This window comes from Falco punctatus (assembly GCF_963210335.1).
Source record: "Falco punctatus genome assembly, chromosome: 2".
Taxonomy (NCBI): domain Eukaryota; kingdom Metazoa; phylum Chordata; class Aves; order Falconiformes; family Falconidae; genus Falco; species Falco punctatus.
Window position 1 is genome coordinate 95748081 of NC_137581.1, and position 14396 is coordinate 95762476.

At 41.0% G+C, this 14396-nt stretch overlaps 1 protein-coding gene across 8 annotated transcripts in view; it reads left to right on the forward strand.

Moving 5' to 3' along the window:
* The window catches only part of ARHGAP6 (Rho GTPase activating protein 6), a 344557-nt gene extending 330528 nt beyond the window's left edge, over nucleotides 1-14029 (forward strand). For all 8 annotated transcript variants that reach the window (XM_080376884.1, XM_080376885.1, XM_080376887.1 and 5 more), the window contains 3 exons: nucleotides 5047-5309; nucleotides 6797-6877; nucleotides 7601-14029. In XM_080376884.1, the coding sequence (XP_080233010.1) occupies nucleotides 5047-5309; nucleotides 6797-6877; nucleotides 7601-8307 (1051 nt within the window). In that variant the 3' untranslated portion in view covers nucleotides 8308-14029. The remainder of the gene's footprint in view (nucleotides 1-5046; nucleotides 5310-6796; nucleotides 6878-7600) is intronic.
* Nucleotides 14030-14396: the final 367 nt, after the last annotated feature.

Below are 14396 nucleotides of genomic sequence, written 5' to 3' on the forward strand. Positions count from 1 at the left end.
AAAGGATTTTATTAGTTTGTTGACTTAACCACATGAGCACATAACATGCAGTAGCAAATTATCACAGATCATCTAATTTGTGGTAACTGTCTCGGTGTGTTTCCTTAGTGTACCACAGACCTGAAATAATTTCAGTTAGTTTGTGTCTGACTGACAAGTAACCATTTGTATAGTTAGATCACAGTAAATGCAGGATAATTTGAGGTGTGTTAGCTGTCTATTACACTTGTTTCACATTTGCCACGAGCCAAGACCACAATTAGGAGAGACACTGCAAATCATATTGGTAAAGTCTGTAGAGACTTCTTTCTTTAAGCCCTCAATTTGGAATGATCATACTCTTTCTAACTCAAGCTAATAAAAACCTTCATGCTGGATTTCACCATCTATATTATTTAAAGACTTATATAAAATTATATCTCACATATGGCTACGCATATCAATTGAGCACAAATTTGTTGCAAATCATTGTGGATGTAACAGATTATTGTTAGATCCTGTTTCCTTTAAGTTAGTTGACCTTTCCTTGAGCTTCCTTAGTTTTTAGCCAGCATGCACACCTACAGGAGAAAATGGGTCTTTTGTACAAAGCTGGTCACGACTGACAAAAGGGGTTTTGTAAGAAAACATTATGAAACCAAATAGGAGCACTAGTACCAATTTACTCTATTTTCAGTAACTGGCAGATGAAATTTCACTGAGATAGGCAAAAATTTACTGTCATTTTTCTTCTACTCTGCTATCATGTAAGTTATTTATTCTTAATGTTAATGAGATGTTTTCACTGTGATTGCAACTTCTTTGTTAAGATATTCCAGGGAATTAGAGGGAATATTGCTTAATGTTACTACTAGGAGTGTGATGCTCTTAAGAGATTAATTTATTTCAGAACTTAATCTCCATTTTGAGGCTTGTATTTGTTGGTTATTTTTCCTGTAAGAAATGTGCGGCAGCAGACAACAAGAAGATGTTTGTCTTGATTTGATAAAAATGAGCCTCCAGAATACATCCTTACTACTCTTGGAAATTTCCTGGTCATGTACTCAAGATCTAAATTTAGATCCATGGAACAGAAAACTTTACATATTCTTGAGACAATCTTTGTCAGAAAAGCTAGTTGGCTGCATAGCGTAGAGTATGGAGTCAATGTCAAGACTTTAATGTCATATTAATCACTCTGAAGGTCCTGCTTCTGCAATTGCCCTCACATTTCTGCTTTTGATGTCATTACAAATGCTTTCTTCGCTCTGATCTAACAGAGAAAATGCAGTCTCTTTTCCTCCCCAGAGGACAACAATTCAGATGATCCTCATCTTTCAGTTCTCTTAAGAGCTGAGCATCATGAATGGTGTTTCAGGGAATTTGTGGGAGTTCTTCATGGTAAAGCACTAATTACCATTGGCAGCAATTTTGAAGTGTGCTTTTGTGGATGACTTCCCAACTTTTTTGTATGTTGGCTTGATGACAATGGAATTTGAGGTTTCCAGCTGTAAGATGAAACATCTTTAACACAAAAATAAAATATGTTTCTTACAATTATTTACTGCTTATCATGGTTAGTGGTCCTTTTAGCGTAAATGAGTTTCAAAGTTGCAAAATTTTCAAATTTCTGTGATGATGGGTTTTAATCCATCCTAACCTGTGGCACAAAGACGAAGCCATACAATAGGCCATACAGTATGCATAAATGCAGTTTTCAAAGCTGCGCAGGCTCCTTGAATCACTGAGTCCTCTACCCTGCATGACAGTAGCAACCACATCATAGTCCCATAATAATCTGTTTTGTTAGTGGTACCTGTGTTGCTCAGATGTGGGTGGGAATTACTACTGCACATGCTGCCAAACCATCACTGTATGATTTACCTCTTGTAAAACATAATTGTTTTCCCACTCAGAAGCTTTAAGGTATAACAGAAAAGGATTTCTGCCAAAACCAGGAAGGGATTTCCTGTTCTTGATACCTGTAGGAAAGTAGGAAGGAATATCCCTGGTAGAAGTCATTATTGTTAACATTTTTCCAGTTCACCCATGCAAGTAGACTCTGGTGGATAACATCAGTTCAGAAGTTAATGCTAGTTAAAAAGGAAAGCCCAAGACTCCTTTATAGTGTAGTTGATTTTTGTTTTGGAATCAAAAATAGTGTTTTTGAACACATGTGGCAGAAGGAACATAGGTTCCTTCTGCAGTTTCAGTTTGTATGTAACCACTTTTTAAATCTTTTCCTTAATGTAGTTCATAACCGCTAGGAAATGCTTCACTTGCCTTTCCATTTCTCACATTTGATAGTACATAATCTTCTATTACTCTTTGTGGACACTGTAATCTGCCCCTATTCACAGACTGCGTCTAGGCTAGTGGGTACTTTGTGCAGTATTTATGTTTGCCTCCTGATTTAGTTTCTACCCAGCATGTGGATAGAGAATTTCACAGCTATGCAGGGAAAGATGAAGTTTGAATTTTAGTGAACATCCATTTGCTACTGAACTCTAACCATAAGGCAAACAGATGCAAAAGTTTTGTTTTAAGGAATATGTGAGAATTCATTCTTTATTTGGAAAGATGCAAGCCAAAGTCTTCTGGAAGTTGTGTTTTATTTTGTTCATGAAGAGCATGGTGAAGCTGCAAATGTATGAGAACAATTTCCAACTTTAAAGCATTCAATCCATTTTGATAGTTTTTTGTAGTAAGATTGGCAGAGTCCACTGGAATTTTCTTTGATTTTTAAAACTATTTTTTCTAAACAAATTTGGAAGTGACATTATATATATAAAATTGTGTGGGCTTACTAGCAGAAACTGTAAATGAGCTTAAACACATGAACATTTGGATCTTTCCAAAGACTTGACAGTTTCCATTCAAGTAAATTTTTATCAGGATCTCTGTCTTGAGAAGAGATAGACTATAACAGATCATTCAAGGTAAGACATGAAATCAGTGTTTCACAAAGCTCGAGTTTATGTTGTCACATTCTTTCATTTCCATTTCTGTTTCCCTTATTCCTTGTGTTACCTTGCCATGGCTAAGTGGTGGTATACCTCTCTCTTTATCCTGTGTAACACAATTAGGTTTTGATCCTGCAAAGATTTACGTGCAATAAGCCTTATTGGTGTCACTGCTAAGTATGTCTGTATGCTAGCAGGGTGAGGTTTAGATGACATTCAGCCTGGAAAGCTGGAAAGACCTATTTGATCATAGGATACCTACATATATCCAACATTTCTCCCTTTTTCTCTCAGGTATTTCTGGTTCTTCTAAAATTGCCAAGACATTGCTTAAACCTAATCTTAACTCACACTCACTGTACAAGCTTTTTTAGAACCTAGGAGGGCAGAAAGAAAGGAGTAAGGGAGATAAAAAGAGAAAAAAAGATTTGTGATAGAATTGTACGTACTTAAAAGACAAGAAATCTTCAGTGTGTGGCTGTTTCTGATTAGTGTAATTTATACTGGACTCATCTTCAGAGTAGAAGTTGAGATAGGAAGTTACATAATTGGGGCATGATTTACTTTTTGTTGTTGTTGTTTGTTTTTTAATAATTCCCCAACATTACCGTATCAAGCACATTAGGAAGCCTGGGACAGCAGTACTTTGCCAAATGGCAGCTCTGGGGTTTTGAGTTTGCCCCAGTTAATGTTCAGGACCAGTTCAGGGATGGATTTCTTGCTGGGAGTTACCAAGGAGGAAATTTATTTGATCCATTCCCAAAGCTTTATGATTGCTCTTACATTGGGGGAAAGGAAGGCATATTGAATCAAATAGTAATCATGATGTTGATTTATATATTTTACATTTTGGGACGTGCAATGTGTAAATCAGCCAGGAAGAAAACCCGAACAGCTTGAAAGTGGTGTTTTTTTCATTATTTCTGTATTAATATTTAGTGTGCTGTGGCTAGCCTGTCTTACTACTGTGTGTTTTCTTTATTTTCTTTCTTCAGTTTTATTTCATTTGTCTGGAAAGAGGGTTGTTGTTCCATAACAAGCAATGTGCTTTGGCTGCTTACTGAGTTCAAGCTCTCTTTGGATTTTACTCTGAGAAGAGCCAACCATTTTCAGTCCACATTTACAAGAATAAGCCGCTGTCATATCATAGTCAATTAGGGCAGATATTAACGTGAGGTCACTGTGAGTAGTGTTTGACTCAAGAGAAGCGAAAGATAAGCATCTAAGAAACAAAGATCAAAGTGCAGAGAAATGAAGAATGAGTAATAGAAATATAAATTAGGGAGTGCCAACAGGAAAAAACTATTGTTTGTTTACAGAATATTTCTCTATATTCTTTGGGAGGTTCAGTGACTCGTGGACCTGCCTCTTATCTGTGTAGTAAAATCTTAACGTTTCAAAAAGTCTCCCTCAATGTTCCCAGCATGTTTCAAAAAGAGAGCTGTCTCTCTGAGCCTTGGCTGTACTTTATGGGGAGGTTGTTCGCCTTCTTTTGTCAAAATTAAATGCAGACCATGCTTTTGGTGACGTAAAGGTGAAAAGGTAAAAGACGTAGAAGTTATCAGCAGAGCCAATCAGAAGTACAGTAGATACATCTTTTTGTCCCCTGTAGAATATTTACCTTCTGATGGCTCTAGAAGAGCATCCTTACAGCGTGAGAGACAAGCTAAGGAGTTTTTTTGATTTCTCTGACTGTGTAGTGCTCAGAGTGGAAGAAGTGATTTTAGCATACTGTTTAGCATCAAACTAATCTTTCCTATCATGCCCTCAGATTTACTCTTGCAACAAGCTAAATTGTCAAGGTAACATAAGGAATTGATTCACTGTTTAATTTCCTGTGGTGAATTGTACGGTTGTGTGGTTTTTGTTGTTTTCTTCCTTGACAGCAGCATCTTTTGATTTTTAGTGGCCTCTGCTGGCCACTTCATGGCAAAAGTTTTACTCATAGAAAATTCACCTCTGTACTGCTTCTGAAGTGTTTTCATTTCAGCAGCTGTGGTCATACTTCTGTATTTGATTTTATTTTTATTACATACAACTCGTATGTAGCTGTGAACATAAAGCATTTTTTATTAACAGTAGTTTGTTTATCAAAATTTCTCAGGAGCCCTGAGATGCTGCGGTCAGAAGGTTCCTACTCCACAGGAGGAAGACATTCTTCCACGGACTCCAATAAAGCTTCAAGCGGAGACGTCTCCCCTTATGACAACAACTCCCCGGTACTCTCGGAGCGTTCGCTGATGGCAATGCCAGAAGAGGTTGCCCACAGCCCAGATAAGCTGTACAAGGTACCCGAACAGTACACGCTGGTTGGACATTTGCAGCCTAAGACAAAGGAGAATTCTTCTGCATCACAGGCTGGAAAAGGTAGAGTACGTCCTGCTCATTTTCCTCTTCCTCAGTGACCGATGGGAGGTTCTGGAGCAACTGAAAAAGTGTCATTTTTGTATTATCAGCTACCAGGATTTGAAGGACAATAGTATAAATAACCTTACAAAAAATGACTGACTAACATTTGTTGTGTTGAGCCCAAAGGGTCTGTGCTCAGCCCTCCTCCTTAGCTCAGCCAGCTGTCGGGGATGCTCTTGGTATGGCATTTATCAAAACTTGGAGATATTATTTAGGAAAATAGAAATAGGTATTTCAAGTTCTGCTCCATTAATACCTGCAAGGTTGTGGTCTGGACCTTGGAAAAATCTGAGACTTTAAGATGTCAAGCTACAAATTTTCTTCAGCACCCTCTCGCTGGAGAACACAGCTGATCTGCACAGTATTACATCTGCTACCAATTACATACCTAGCAATACGAGTGCAGGAATCCATAATTTTCAAAGCTATCTAGGGAGCGCACACCTGAATTATTTCTTCTGTAAAGATCTGTGGTTTAAACTGATAACTCACCAGCACTTCAAGATGTGTTTCATTTAGAAGTATTTTTTTTAAATAATTTACATTCAGGAAGAGCATATTTAATGAGCCAAACTTTAAGAACTTTCAGTGCTCAGGGGTGCAGATAACTGTTTGGTGGTATTTTTAAAGCTGTTTCAGAGGTACTAGTTAGGCACTTAATTCCCCTTGGAATTAATGAGATTTGGACTATTATTGCAATTATATGCTTTATAAATGCCAATGGGCATTTATCTTCTGTATTCAGCATCTGAATTTCTGAATAGGTTTCAAAATTTGGTCAGATTTCTATCAAGTTATGAACAGGAAATTACATTAAGTTTTATCATATTAACCGTCTTTTGGACTATGTATCACAACGATACTGGACCATGACCAGTTAGGAAATTCCTTTACTGCCAGATGGAGTCAGAAAAAAGGATGAAACTGTTATAACCCACCACAATGCCTGATGCGCACATTTCATTAAATCTCTGTTCTGTGACAGCACTTTTGCATAAGACCCGAGGGATGCTGCAGGTTGATAGAGCGTGCCTTACAGTGACACCTGGGGCTGGGGCTGCCTGAGGAAGCTTTGCCATTCTTTCCATAAAAAAGCACAAGGGCTACCTTCTGTTGACCAAATCCTCCTGTTCTTGTGCAAATTCTCCAACTGACTTCAGTAAGGCAGAGGTCTCCTGGGAAATTCCACTTTCTCAGCAAACTCTGGCATCCCGCCAGTACAGAGTTTACTGAATCTGTTACAGGAGCTGAGCCTGAAACAGCAAGTAACTGAACAAGTACATTTGAGATGTTTGTGTTAGGTGTATGGTAAGTCAGATGCTAGTATATGTTAGCAGCTCTGATACCTTACATAAGGTTTTACTGTTCCATTTGTATGATTCTAAATAATGGCTGTAAGAGGAACAATTCATCATCATCATCTTCCTGGTCTTACTGCTATTTAGGTGTTTCCGAAGATCATTTTGATATCTGGGGCACCTGGCATTCAACGCTGAAAAGTGGCTGCAAAGATCCAGCAGTGACAGGTCAGTTATTTCTCAAGTTTTAAGCCAAAATCTAGCAAAGACATAAAACAGTTTCTTGGGTTTGAGAAATCGCAGTGAAACCAGTAGGATAATTCAAATTGTCCCAAGTCGAACTTTTAAAAAGTGACTGTTCAATAAAATACAGAGGAGCACAGTGGTTATACAAATGTGGCGACATTTCAAACCATCACAAGATAATTTTTAAATTAATTAAAAAAATAGTTTTATGTTCTTCTAAAAATCATTGGAAGTGGACAGCCAGTGGGGATTTGAGAGTGGCTGCCACAGTGGCAGAAGCACGAGCTGTGAGGTTGGCAGCCCTGGGTGTTGACCCTGCTGCTGGGTGGCATGGGTCCAGCAAGTCCCTGACCTGTCCTGCCTGTGTTTTTCTCCCATCTGCACCTGCCTCACAGAGGAACTGTGAGACTAAAACACAGCCCTGCTTTTCAAGCATTTGAAGGATGTCAAGTGCTGCAAGGCTTTATGTCAGAGCAAAGTATGAATCGCTGAGTAATATATTAGACATGGTTCAGAAAGATGTAGGGCTGCTGCCCTGTGTCCCCATGCTCAGCTGGTGGTGAGGCTGATGCACCTTCAGTTGCATCGCCTGATGAGAAAAAATCCCATCCCTCTTCTACAGCGTGATGCAGGGGAAAAACAGTAACTTATTAAATGTCACGTAAATGATTATGCAGACTGATGTCTTTCTGACTTGGCCCTCAGGTTCTTATGGGAACATTTATGAAAGCAGCTTGCTGCGACCTGGACAGTGCTTTCTTTCCCAGGGGAACCTCGCCATGTATTCTCCTCGGTGGCAGGGCAGCTCCTCCGAGTTGGACACTGGCAGGCAGGTCATGCGAAGGAGCCAGACGACTGCTGCCATTCCTGAGTGTCAGCTCCATCCCGCGGTGTCTCGGGTGTGCAGTAACCCACAAATGGAAGTTGGCAGTAGGAGTTCAGACCTGTCACACTCGAAGTCGGAGCAGCACTTGACTTTAAGCAGTGTGGAGGACCTCAGTGATCGTGACTCAAACGCAGGTTGTTCTCAAAGCACAGCCAAGCCCTCCTACAGAAAAGAGCGGCCACCACCACCCTACCCGGGCCCAGCGAAAACAAGCTCTGCATTGTCACAACGATCGAGCGTTTCTTCAACGTTGCACTCTTTGTGGAGACTTCAACGCCAAGAAAAAAGTTCAGGGACAAGAGCAGCTGGAGGACCGCCAGCCAAAGACCCTGACCAGGCCACCTCCAGGCAGGAGCAGCCAGCGCTGCACACCCAAGCGGGTCACATCCATTCCATGGCACCTCACAGTCAGAACAGTAAAAATGTTTCCGAGGCAGACTGGCATGATTGGCAAAGGGAGAGGTGGCAAATTTGGGAGCTATTGTCAGCTGACAACCCTGATGCCCTCCCAGAAACTCTTGTATGATCAGACTCGGCAGAACCACCACTCATACCTATGCCTCCGTCTCATAGGAAAACAACAGTGACAGTGGAAAATGGGGAGGGCTTGTTTGTTTTATACCAACTGAATTGCATATACGTTTTTTTAAACTTTGTTCACTTTAATTTCTTTAACAGCACTGTCAGGCAGTCCATTTACAAATACAGTATGTTCCTGTTTTTCAGCAAGCTTTTGAGAAAAAACAAGATGCAAATTTTAGTCTAACTCTGTATGCATACTCTGTGTATAAGATAAAGCTTGCTTTGATGTTGCTAAAATTGTATTTATATATCTGCAGTTTTGATGATTGTATATTCTGTAATGGGTATTGTATGATAATCATATATTATGTTTTCATATACAGATGTCAATCAATCATGACTGCTTTTTTTAAAAAAATCACTGCACTTACATTACCGTGATATGCATTGGAATTCTATAGAAAGTGCACAAGCTGGTTTCTGTGCTTATATAAAAAACCCCACCCTGTTAAAAGGGGGAAGTTGTTCCTCTTCACTGCCTATTGAAAAAAACACTAAAATAGAGTGGAACATGAAAAGCCATATATTTTATAAGGGTAGTAGTGAGCTTAGAGGGGAAAATACCAAATATTTTTTTCTTATAAATATATTTGCAAACAAAATTAAAATTTGATACAAGATTGTACAAATATTTTTTTAGATTCTGGTAGAAAGCAGCTCAGAGAATCAACTAAGAGCAAGACCGTGCCTAAACCAACTAAGGATGTAGTGCAAAGGTCTGCCCTGCCATTCTAGAGGAAAACCGATGTTATGTATACAGGATATAATATATATATTTATAAATGTATGATTTTATGTATTGTTCTGAAACAATAAACTGGAATCCAAATTTTAGAAACCCAAACCCAATAAATTGAGGTGTGTAACAACTAAGAAAGGATATGGCTTTTCCTTCGACATAACAAAGCTTCAGCATTAAGAAAGTTAGAGAAAGAAAGTAATAATGCAGACAGACCTATGAAAGGGAGTCACACAGAGTTTCAGAAAGGAACATGGAATTTGGAGACGGTCACAGCTGCATTTCTATAAATATTGTGCCAAAGTCTGGGTCAATAGTATTTCTTCAGTAACTGTATGTTGCGTTGTTAAATGTTGCTGTTTTATACACGTTCTGGTGTTTTTAAATTGCAAAATTGTTTATGGCCAGCAGGTGGCAATGTACTTCAGTATTCTAGAGAAAGTTATCACTTGATAAGGGAAAGTGTATCATATAAAAAGAATTTTATAAAACATATTAGTCTTAATTTTAATGAAGTTGGAGACTTATTCAGTGATGTTGTCTTTAAGTTCTTTCTTGTGCCATAATGACAGAATAAAAAGCTAAGCAAAACACTGAGCATATTTTTTGCTCCTTTTTTTGAGGTAAGGTTTATGCAAAAATTAATGTATTTTTATTACATTCTTGAGTATCTCTGTGCATGTCGTGGTTTAACCCCAGCCGGCAACCTGGCACCACACAGCTGCTTGCTCACTCCCCCTCACCTAGAGGGATGGGGAGGAGAATTGGAACATCTAAAAGGCTTAGGAGCTTAAGGACCACTTTCAAGTAAGACTTAAATATACAAGATTCAAGGTTTTACTTGAGTTTTAGGCTTAAAATCCATCATATAAACAGTCTGCCCATCATAGCTCCATTTCCCAAGGAAAGTTATAAGATAAAAGCACCAACGCAAGTAGAAAGGGGCAGGATTTGGCCTTTGACTGTTGTAGCACTGTCAGGCTCTTTTTACAAATACTGCATTCAGACTGAATCTCAGTTCTCCTGATGGTTGCAAGGCTTTTCCAAATACTATCTTGATATGAGACTTGATAGGAAAAGGTTCTTGCATGTAGCCTGTTGCAGCAGCTCTGTGTCAATTTATTACCAAAAAAAGGTCCCACCCCAAATTAAAAAGAGTGGAATATAAAGAAGGACAAAAATGAGCTCTCATGACCAATCTTCACTATTTGATCTAGTCTAAGGATTATCTCAGCCTTGATACAGATTTGCTACGGGAAAGTAAAGCTCCCTAACAGTCCTCAAAACCAGCCGTGTCATAAATCCTGCTGCAGAAGATAACTCTATTCACTAGATGTCCATCTCTTCATTATAAATCCCTTTCTAAATACAGAAGCATCTGCACATTTTTAACATTTTTAGTGAAAGATGTAAAGAGCTTGCTTTTTGCCAGTACCTCTCTCTGTGCATATATGTCTATACTACCATCTATATGGAGTTTATGTGAAAATGGAGGACAAAAAACAAGGCCACTGCTGGAGGACAACCTTGTCTGCACACATTTTGATATATAATTGCTTGGAAGAAGAGAGATATAGAATAAATTCTGATGAATTAAAGTAACACTTGCCAAGATTACATTGTTTCTGTCCCTTATTTTCATTTGAACAGGACAGAGCAAAATTGTAATGAGCAGGTTAACAATGTAGTAATTTTTAGTTACACCTCTTTCCAGGTTGAAATCGGTGACATAATTTCTTTTGATGTCTCTTTTTTTTTTTTTTTTTTTTTTTTTTTTTTTTTGGTATTTCAGAAGAAATGTAGCCATGAGAGGTGGTTTCTGGGTTTATGTTAGCTGATAGATCTGTGTGGGCTATTCCATTTTAGATCTCCATGATGTTTTTCATCCTATGACACATGCTTTTGTACTGCCCTTAATATTCCTCTTACGGGAAGAGTCTGTAGTGTGGGGATATCAGAGCCTTTTCTCTGACTTTGGAAGCAGGATTCCTGTTGTAGCAAAAGGGTTACGGGCCTCTGCTTCAGTAAAGAGCGTGGTAGAGAAGGTCTCTTCCCTGAGGTCTCGAGGCCTCAGGGCAAACTCCTGCAGCTCAGTTCCCTCCCATCACTCCCTATTGCACTATGCTGGTTCTTACCTAGGACTGGAAAAACAACCTCTTTTCCATGTTGGGGGAGAGCTGGGAGGAGTGTGCTGCACTCACAGGTGAGCCCAGGAGAGGTGAGATGTGGGTGCCCCGAGGATGGGGTGCCTGCGTATTGCTCGCAGGGCAGGGGCTACTCTTCTCTTTTCTATTGCAGAGACAAAAAAATTAGAGGAATCGGCGCAGCTCCAGATACAAGCCAAATGTGACAGGGAACCTCCGAGCCAACGGGAAAAAGGAAAAGCTCAGACTTTAAAATATTACTTTAAAAATTACTGTTGCTGCCATCTTTTAAAACAAGATGTGGTTCCACAGTGGACTCACCCATTCCAAGACCATGCTCCCCTGCTGAGGGGTAAGTTGCACCTTCTCCTTCTTCACCAGCCTCCTATCCCATCCCTTACAGCGGCTCTTGGAGTGGTGGGAGGAATCCTGGGACTTGTTGCTCTGGCTGAAACTTGCCCTGTACAAGGAACACATAAAATTCAAGTAGCTCAGTGGTTTTTACAAGTGGTAGGCACAGGGGAGGAGAAGTGGCAGGGTCAGAGGTGGGGGAGAGGATGGTGGGACTGGCCACCTCCTCTGGCAGCAGCCTGCAGTTAGCCCTGTTGAAGCTACCGGTGCAGCTGCGGGGCTTGCTGCTTCAACAGGTAGGCAAGAGCCCGGCCAAGCACTTGAGAGTGGCTCTGTGTGACAGACCTGAGCCAATCCGACAGCTGGCTTGGGTGCTTGAAATCCCTCAAGTACTCTGCTGTCTACATCAGGAATCTAGGCTGTTACCATGACTTAGATTAATGCCACTCAGAACTTCTCTGCTGTTGAAATTATGCGGATCAATGGACTGGGATTTGTGGTCGTATGGTCTGGGCAGAGGGGCGCCCTGTCTTGTTACTGGGTTTGCTGTTTCACAGGCATCGGTTGAGGTCAAAAACCTCAATTCCAGCCTTTATGGAGCACCATCTTGTTCTGTAGTGCGGGTCTGGCAGAGGGTCAGGGAATTCTTCCTCCTCGGGAAAACACACGGGATGTCTGAGCCTCACCTTGCTCCCTCGTTTTGTCTCTCCCTTCTCTTGGCATTCATTTATATTAAAAAAAAAAAAAAAAAAAAAAGTAGCTCTATTGTGTGATGCTGTAACCCCACAGAACTGCAAAGCAGTGGAAATGGTTCTCAGTTGCATTAAAGGGTGTCTTGACATCAGTAAGCCGTTTTACAACATCACTGAGAATAGCGAACTACTGCTGTGCTACAGTCGCTTTAGGGGAAGGTTCTCGGTGTCCGGACAGTGCTGCGGAGACTGCAGAGCTGTTCAAGGCATGTAGACACCCAGAGTGCTGGGTCATAAAAAGCATGATCTGTCAGAGCAGCATTCATCTAATTTTTCTGAAATTTAAAGTATCTCCAAAGGTGGTTTCTACATCTGGAAAAGTCACTCACAAGCTCCCTTTTTGATTCAGTGGAGAGAGCGAGATATTTCTGTGCCACCATCCGTACGGCCTACTTGAGCCTTTCTTAGAAGGACGGTCCCCTTTGAAGGGCTGGTCACTAGGAAAGCCTGTTTCTTTCCAGTGCCTGTATAAAGGAAGCCTAAATAAGTTGCCCCAAGTAAAGAGCTGTCTATAGTAGCCTTTCAAGTCTGGCTGAATGAATCTCACCCTACGGGTCTGGTAAAATAGAAAATGGATGGCGATCATGGCAACAGTTAGAAGGAGCATTTAATAACACCATTGTCTAATGCCAACAAGTTCTTGCAGCCTAGTGAAAGCAACTTGTTCAGCACACCTTTCCAGCTCCTGGGAAAAGCGAAACTTATCCAGAGGCCTTGGCCATGTTGTGCTATCCCCTGGGCTCCTGGGAGAACCTGGGACTGGTGGGGCTGGCAGAGACGGTGCTGCTCCTGGGGGCTTGGGAAGGCAGCCGGCAGAAGGAGGTGGCGTGCTCAGCTCTGTGGGTGCTGTAAGAAATCCAGGCTTTTTGGAAAGTGAGGGAGAGAGCACTACGTGGTCTGGAATTGCGGGGGGTGGGGGGTGGGTGGGGGTGTTGCCTTTTTTTTTTTTTTTTTTTTTTAATGGGATTTATTTATACACTGAAAATTCTGTTTCCAGCTGATCTAAAGGTGTTCAGGAATGGGACCAAGATTCAATTAATTTTTTCAGCAAATTAAAAAATTAACATGAGATTTATGAAAGCAACCCAATTTGGGCATTTTAGAAATATATGGGGGAAGAGGCTTGTGCTGAATCCAAAGTGGGACCTGCAAAAGGAGACAGGCAGATAGAACCTTCCTTGTGAAAGATGGGGGTTAATTCTCTTTCCTCTGCTGCTATGTAAGCAAATGTCTTTGCCACTGGAGTTTTAGGATTGCAGAGGGAGGGACAGGAGAGCTGTCTTTGTCCACTTCTCTCTAGAACTGCATCTGGGAGGGGGTGAAAGGGTGTGTTAGAGCAGGCAAGAGCAGTTTCCCCAGCTGGGTGGTTGCTGTGGTCTCAGTGTGAGGACTTGAGCCTCAGACTCTGGACACTCTTCTAATACGTATTTAAACTTTTAAATAAAACAGAACTTTTTTAAACAGTGTTTCTAAAACAAAGGGGATATGAGGGGTCACAATTTCCTTTTGCTGAGCTCACACTTTCCCATTTCCCTACATCCAATTCCAACCATAGCTATGAGCTCTACATTAAAAAAAAAAAAAAAAAAGAAAAGAAAAAAAAAAGTACAAGGGCCTGGAAAACAAAAGCATTTGCTTCAAAATCTGGGGTGGCAAAAAAAATCAGATCTGGGAAAAAGATCAGAAAATATCTGGCCATGTCCTACCAATGAGCAGCCCCTTCCTCTTCCCTGTGCATGTGTGCTGGGGGCACTGAATGCTGCCTGCCAGGCAGGAGCCGGACAGTGGCCGAGTGTCCAGCTGTGGGCTTCATGCTCAGGTGCCAGGAGAGGAGGGTGAGTGCAGATGTGCTTAGGGCCATGCAGGTACTGGGCAAGGCGCTGAGACCAGACCCAGCTCCCTCCTGCCTGGCTGGTGAAGCCCTCTGTGTAGTCGGGGCACAGGGACATCCCCGCTGCTCTGGCCAGGTAGGACCCTGTGAAGCTGAACCACCTCTGCCCAGACCAGGTGGCTTGTAAACACAGAAACCACCACTCCCAGCTGGTAA